Genomic DNA, 7,667 nt, shown 5'->3' with positions numbered 1-7,667 from the left:
TCTTGTTGTGATAAATAAATAAAGCGGCCCCTACAGTCTTTCTTCAAGCAGGACAGAGTGCCACAAAGTCCCAGAAGTTCGCTGCACTTCGTCTTTGACGAGCAGAATGATCCGGTTTGATCCGCCACAAACCGGACTGATCTGCTACTACTATGCATACCAGCAGGGACCTGCTGGCCATTGGGAAAAGCGGGACAACTCCCGAACGGCCGGTTCATTCCCGGCCGGTCCAGGCCGGCCATTAGGAAAAATCTAAAATAAAATGTCGGCCTTCGTTCCATTTTGGGGGCTGGGCGGCCAACAAGCTCCGGAGGGGCTGGGTAAATGTTTCTTGTTTATTTTTATTTTTTATCTTGTTTGTGTAATGTATTGTGTTCTACCCTGTGGGCCTTGAGCCTGTAATAAAGTTTATAATAAAAGTAAATCGTCACTGTCGGGCAGAAACCTCGTATCTCCAAGTTTCAAATGTATACATATTTTCGCAAAGCAAAGCCCTGCTTCAACATACAAGGCCGTTGCACAAAAGTAGTGAAAACAGCCGATCTACAAGCACACAACGCCTCGCGGTGCGAGGCGTTGTGTGCTTGTAGATCGGCCGTTTTCACTAGTTTAAATCATTTTTAAAATGATAAATACAAAACAAACGGTTTTGGACATACAAGGTTTCCACCCGACAACGACGAAATATAACTCATGTACAATAATCGGCCCACTAGCTTGTCACTTGTCATGATCTGAAATGGCAAATCTTTGAGTAGCGGCAGCGCTATAGAGAGAGATCTCTCTCTATAGCGCGCAATGAGGGCCTCTACAACTCTTTTTCCCGGGCTGAATCAGGGGCCCAGCACATCCCTGCATACCAGTGGTCAAACCAGTGCTACAGTGTGCAAACCGTCTGTCCCAGGAAGACCCATATTAAAAATAACATACATGACCCACTCTCTCCATTTTGGCACGAGTCACAAGCAACAATGAGTCGCTATGTTTCAGCGTGCTATACCGAGATCAAAAATACTTCATCACGATGACTACATCTTAAAATATCATGTAATACAATGTGACACAACTCCTATTTTATCCAACTGACTTGGAAAAATATAACGAAATAAAATACAGGCCTGTCGTTCATGATTTAAATATGATTAACTCAGATATAAACATGTATAAGGCCTGTTAGTCATGATTTAAATATGATTACAGGCCCCTCTCATAAAAAAACAATGGTACACTTAATATCTGGCCAAAGGTAAGCAGCATTTACAACATATACTGAATGTACAAATACACCAATAAAATGCAAAGAACTGTACAGTGTATAAATGTGTAAGAAAATGTTTCACAAGCAGTTTGTAAGTAGTCTGTCCCCCCCCCCCCCCCCCCCCCCCCCCCCCGCAATTAAGCAACACCAAGGAATAGAATATACTTTTGAGGCATACATTTTAAAAAACATTTTGTAAACGTTTCCTTGCATTGGCTACTTGACTGAACAGGGCTGTAAAGTATAAAATACTGCAGTGGCTTTAGTACAATGAGTAAAAAAAACAGGACTGTCAGGTTACAGTGGTAATATCTGTTCTCAAATTAAATGGTTTGTGCTTTGTTTGATGTGATAATGTTACATCGCGTTTACAGTTTGTGTTTTGTTCATGTTCACGTACACGGGGGTTAGTTGCATTCAGTGTCTCACCCTAGAACTTGGCTAAAAGTGACAGTGCTTAGTTTGGGTTTGAGTGCTCAAATTCGACTTTAAAGACAAGAATGGAAAAGGAAAAGGAAAGAAGCTACAGTACTGTATTATGCTAATTAAATTGTTAATTTCACCTCCAGATTTAGCTACAACTGGACTACTGGGACCAAAAGAAAACTGTGCATGAAAGAGAAAATTAAACATAACAATGATTCCACATTGATCTGAAGTGATGCATTTACAAAAAGGTTTTAAGACCAGCCATTCTTCCTCTGTCCAATGGTTAACTTGTTCTGTGAACAGGTTAGCACAAAGCACTATAATTCTCCACACAGAGTTGGGCAACTATTTTGTAAGTGTGAATAGGTGAATGTCAGTGAGAAATGCAATAACGCACCAACAAACATGTTGTCAGTTCCAGCAAAACGTTGGCAACCCTGACACATGGAGTGAGAGGTAGAGACACACATAAACCAACGAAAAACACTTCTTGAAACACAGTATTATTAAAGCAATGCTAAGAAAACAACACAACACACAGTCAGGTGTGGTGCAGAGAGACTAAAGGCTCTATTTTCATTGAAGTACCAGCTCTTATGCCTTAATTTAAAGGTGATACACCATGAAATTTCACTTTTCCTATTTTAAAAACTTTTTTTGGGGTCCCACTAGCACCTTCTATCCTCACAAAGTCCCATTTCTGACCGCTGTGTCTTTCTCTGGTTTTGGGAAGGCGGAGGTTAAAAGCATCCCACGGGTTCTCAAAACAGGCTGTCTAGATTTGCTGCCGTCGCTGACGTCATCGACGGCCGTTTAAAAAAAAGTTTTTTTGTTTTTTTTTTAAGTTTGTTTTTTTCAAAAAGTTTTTTCTTCTTTAAAAAACAACAACATTTTTTTTCAAAAATATTTTGGTGGGGTGGCGCAGTTCAGGCCAAAGGTGGTACTGCAGCTGAACATGCTCTGAGAGCCATTCAAAATGAGAGAGGCTCTCTATTCAGGAGTGGTAATTTAGCCTCAAACCTTTTGAAAAACGTTTTTGGGACAATATGACATAAATACTTTTTAAATGCATGGTGTATCACCTTTAAGACCTGGAGGGGTGGCAAATGCTGTTTGGCCACTCAAAACCAGGGGTCCAGTTGTCCGGATTTAAAATGAAGCAAACACGGAACTAAAGTTTCCAATGATTGGCCGCTAGTTGCGCTGTTCTGGTACCAAAAGCAACATGTTCTCGATAGGATTTCTTAGTTAACAGCTAAGCGCTCAAACCGGCGAGCAGATTCCATTCATTTCCCTCCAAACTTTTACATTTGATTTTCTTACCGTAATAAACATAGTCATAAATACTTTATGGTTCCTAGCGCTATTTATATGGTCCAATTTATGTTATAATTGATGTTAAGCAGTGTATGCTGTGTGAGGGGCTTGTGATCATAGGCTTGTGATGATTCTTCTTTGTGTGCTTTATTTTCGGCAGGCTCAACACCACATTCTCCCAAGTATCCGTGCGGTTGCACGTGACCGATAGCATTCCTTGGGTACCATTAAAACAATGATGGCGGACACCCATATGAGGTCAGAAAAAGCGTCATTTTCGCTCTGATAGAAACCAATGGGTCACGTGACGGTTCCCACCGTCCATATCTTTTACGGTCTATGCTCAAAACAGCCAAACAGCATTTGCCACGCCTCCAGGTGTTAAGTTAAGGCATAAGAGCTGGTACTTAAGACAATCAAAATAGAGCCCCCCCCCATGGGTGTTTTTGACTCCTGGCCTTGGAGATCCAGTGTCCCAGAACCCCTGGTGACCACGCGGTAAAGCCCTTTGCACACAGGACAGTTGCGTTTTTTTCGTTTGCTGCATGAATAAAACGCATTGGATTTGGTGTGCAATGCTGTGCGGAATCGGCGCAGCAGATCCCAAAAGGAGTCATAAAAGGACTGATGAGTTTTTTACCGCATGCGACAAGACGCACAAATCGAACTGGGTTCGATCGAGAAAAAAACGCACGGCCGCAGCCACTCACGGCTAATTCGGATCCGGTGTGCATGAGGTCGTAGAGAATCATTCTTATCTTAAAAAAATGAAATTGTCCGTTTTATCTGTGCGGATAAACGTGCCTGTGTGCAAAGGGCTTAACTGTGTTCCGAACAAAAAAAGAGAATAAGGCTGGTGGAGTCCCTGCTGATATGATCTGACAAGACTTCTGCTCTCCCAAGTCAGTTTGGAAGAGCAGAAGAATAGGTGAACATGAACAGGAATTTGTTCGTACATGGGATACAGTTTCGGTCTTAGGGGGCCATGGTCTGGTTTTAATGCAAGGTGGCCAAAGTGTGTGTGTGTGTGCGTGTGTGTGTGTGTGTGTGTGTGTGCGTGCGTGCGTGTGCGTGCGTGCGTGTGTGTGTGTGTGTGCGTGCGTGCGTGTGCGTGCGTGCGTGTGGGCGGGGATTGTGTTGCTTAGGTCTGATGACATAGATAGCCCTGAGTGCAGGACAACAGTGCATGCTTCATAAAAAACGATCATGCTCCATTTAGAAACGACAACGACACACACACGCCATTAGGGAAGGATGTAGCTCCCGGTGGAAAACATCTTCTTTACAACCATCAGTCACGAAAAATGTTGATTCTGACAGCTTCTCCCATCGAGCGGCACAAAATGCCTGAAAGAAGACTCTCATTTCAGTCCTCCAAGTTTGTAAACATTTAAAGAGAAAGAGAGATGAGTGACTGAGAGATAGAGAGAGAGAGAGAGAGAGAGAGAGAGAGAGAGAGAGAGAGAGAGAGAGGGGGTGACCTGGGGCAGAGAAGAAGAAAATAGAAGCAGAACCAACAGAATAGCCAATATACAGTGTCTCCAGTAAGTTTTTACACTGCTGGCCATTCTAACCAGGTCTGTTTGGATGAACTTGGGACCGCTGACCTTTGAGACGAAGTCCCACCTCCTTTTTCCAATAGAGCACAAACCAGGAAGCTGCCACTTCTTCAGAGTGTCCACTTCATCCGTCTGTCAACCCACAGCTTTGACAGACAGGGGAGACCTTTCGACAGAATACTTGAGAAGTTCCCCCCGAAATCGCGTGGAGTGGAGAGTGAGTGAAGGAAAGTGTCTGCTCCTCCCAAAATCCACTTGCAAAGAGAGAGGAAGGAGTAGCAGAGTAGAGTAGAGGGCCACGCGGGGAGAGGGAGAGCGTGTTGGCAAGGGTGTTGGTGGGTTAAAGAAGACCCCCTTGTTCAGATACGGCTTACCCGTCTGGTGAGGAGGGGGTGCACGGCGGGGGTGTAGGGAGGGGGCAACGGGCCCGGTTTGATCCCCCTGGTCCTCATGTAGGACAAGAACTGGTCAGGGATCTCGGCCAGGACCTCCTTGGCCAGACGGGCCATGCTCAGGATGTGGTTGCCTCGCCGGTCGATGTAGTCCCTGAACGGGACGAACTGGGGGACGGACAAGAGCAGTGTTAATTCTGTCGACTAAGACTAAGGTTAGGGCTGTCGCGATTATGACATTTTACATGACGATTAATTGTCACTCAAATAATTGCGATTAACAATTTAATTGTGTTTTTGTCGTTGACAATTACATTTCTGTTTGGCTTTTAGGCTTTGAAGTTGCACATGGCAGATATGACACATAACTTAATTATATACAAAGAAATTACTGACATATTTATCAACTTTCTACTTAAAAAATAACATTGATAGTGGAAATAGCCGATCTACAAGCTCGCGACGCATTGTGAGCTTGTAGATCTGCTATTTCCACTATTTCTGAAAATGTTTGTCAATGTATGAACATTTTCCAACATTCACGATTATGATGATTATGACAAAATATTTGCGATTATGTCAAATAATTACGATTAGACGATTATGTAATAATTGTGACAGCCCTAACTAAGGTCGACTAAGACTAAAAGACATTTATATTTTTTTATATTTTTCATATTATTTATATTTATATTTTGATAGACTAGACTAAAACAATGTCAGACTGAGAAGACTGAGACTAAATCTAAGTCTAAAGGTCTTTGCACACTGCTGCGTTTTTCGGGCCGAATATCGGAGTGAATTTCGGAGCGTGTGAAAAAAAAAAAAAAAAAAAACTCATGTTATGTCAATCACGTTTGCACTGCAGTAGATTAGAGTTTATCATGATTGATTATGTATGACGTTATAGAGTAGTCATGTATTCATTGATTATATTAATATCTAGGTCTGTATGATGATACTAATACTTGATAGTTGGAGTAGAGAGGTCTTCAGTAGGCCTCAGTAACTATTGTTTTGGTAAAGCCTATCTTGTTATGGTACAGCTCGTTCCAGAGGCCTTGAAGCCACACAGTATAACTCTAGTGTCTGACCATTCTTCTTAGCAGAACTCTTTTACCACTGCCCAGAGTGTTAATTGTACTTCTGTCCATGATATCATGTTATAAACTTGACCACACCACCACCTAATATAAATTGTCTTGTCTCCTCATTTTCTCATGATTATTGATTGATCTGAATTCCACCACAGCACACTGCTGCCCGTTTCGTATTTATTTTCGGACCAGGGTTGATTTTTTTCAATTTTCGCAAGTGTCGCCACTGGGTCCTTTGCTCTCTTTCTCCTTGGTCTGAAAAATGCTTTTAATGATTTCGTATTTCCAAAACGCAACGAAAACACGCAATGCTGTGTGCAACCAGCTTAATTGCTGTAAAAAATTAACACTGGTATGCTACTGTGCAATGAAACTGAAGCCAGATACATCTTGTATCTATACATTTGAGAATGCCACGTATTTGTTCTTTTCAACTAACCTTGTTGGTTTTGCACAGAGAGTAGCAGACCTCAGAATTGCACTGTATTTGTCTTAATCTTTTCTAACAGACAGTGAGTAGAAGACAATGACTTGTGCAGAGTCATGTGGTTATATTTAGCTTAACTCATATAGTGCCAATCCCGCGAAGACTCGTGAAATGTAATAGAGTATCCGCAGTGCCAATCCCGAGTATACTCGTGAAAAGTAATATATTACTGTAACGGCGGATACATTACCGAGAAGAATGGCCGGAGGTCCGGAGACGAAATCCGTCGCTGATTTCGCATCATCACGGCTCCACGAGCACAAAATAGTCCCATCCATAACATTGAGGTGGACAGGGGATCTCATCTTTAATGTCCATTATCTCAAAACTACACTTTAGAAGCTAGGATGGAGGCAGATGCTCGCTTATGTTACACAGTTATAAAAGCTCCCGGTCGGCCATTACACAACTCCACGTGGACACGGATCGGTTCCGGCGCACGATCCGATGACGTCAGACCGGAAGTGATTGCGTGGTGGACTTCTGGCCTTCAAAATAAGATAACGGCGGTGATGCCAGCCTGAAGGTGGCATCGTGGACTTTATAATCCGTTAATTTCAGGGGCACTAAATGAGTTAAGTATTGACAGTTCAAGTGGTTAAATATGGAAATTATGATAAGGTTGTGGGGGTCCCTGCTTCATCTCTCTCCAAACTAGGGGTCCTTGGCCTGAACACGTTGAATACCCCTGGTGTAATGAACACCCAGGATTTCACAGAGCAAGAGCCGGAGGTCATCGAACGTGACCTTTTTTCCTCATTAATCACAGCCACTTCTGCTGCGTTCTCCGCAGCCACAATAACATTCCGCTGAGCACGCTGTCACGAGCCAAATTTTGAGCGTGCCTGGCACTTTGCCTTGTACCTGAACAATGTCCCTCTCCGCGTATCGCCCCTGGGACGAGATCCTCTCCTCGTCCCCGTCCAGCTCGATCATCTCTGAGGGAGAGACGGAGAGAGAAGCGGAAGCACATCAGTCATACAGCCTGTCAGTTTACCCCCTCACACACACACACACACACACACACACACACACACACACACACACACACACACACACACACACACACACACACACACACACACACACACACACACACACACACACACACACCTCCGTGACCATGTT

General features: G+C 43.2%; 1 protein-coding gene across 1 annotated transcript in view; it reads right to left on the bottom strand.

Moving 5' to 3' along the window:
- Positions 1-4,922: 4,922 nt before the first annotated feature.
- Positions 4,923-7,667, bottom strand: part of LOC308293784 (copine-8-like) — a gene marked incomplete at both ends in the record, with an annotated part of 156,466 nt that continues 153,721 nt past the window's right edge. The window contains 2 exons of the mRNA XM_080736412.1: positions 4,923-5,123; positions 7,404-7,477. Of these exons, the coding sequence (XP_080592538.1) occupies positions 4,923-5,123; positions 7,404-7,477 (275 nt within the window). The remainder of the gene's footprint in view (positions 5,124-7,403; positions 7,478-7,667) is intronic.

Source organism: Nannobrachium achirus (assembly GCF_963921795.1).
Source record: "Nannobrachium achirus genome assembly, chromosome: 11".
NCBI classification, from domain to species: Eukaryota; Metazoa; Chordata; class Actinopteri; order Myctophiformes; family Myctophidae; genus Nannobrachium; species Nannobrachium achirus.
The sequence above is the reverse complement of the archived record's forward strand: the minus strand, read 5'-3'. Positions and strand labels throughout refer to the sequence as shown.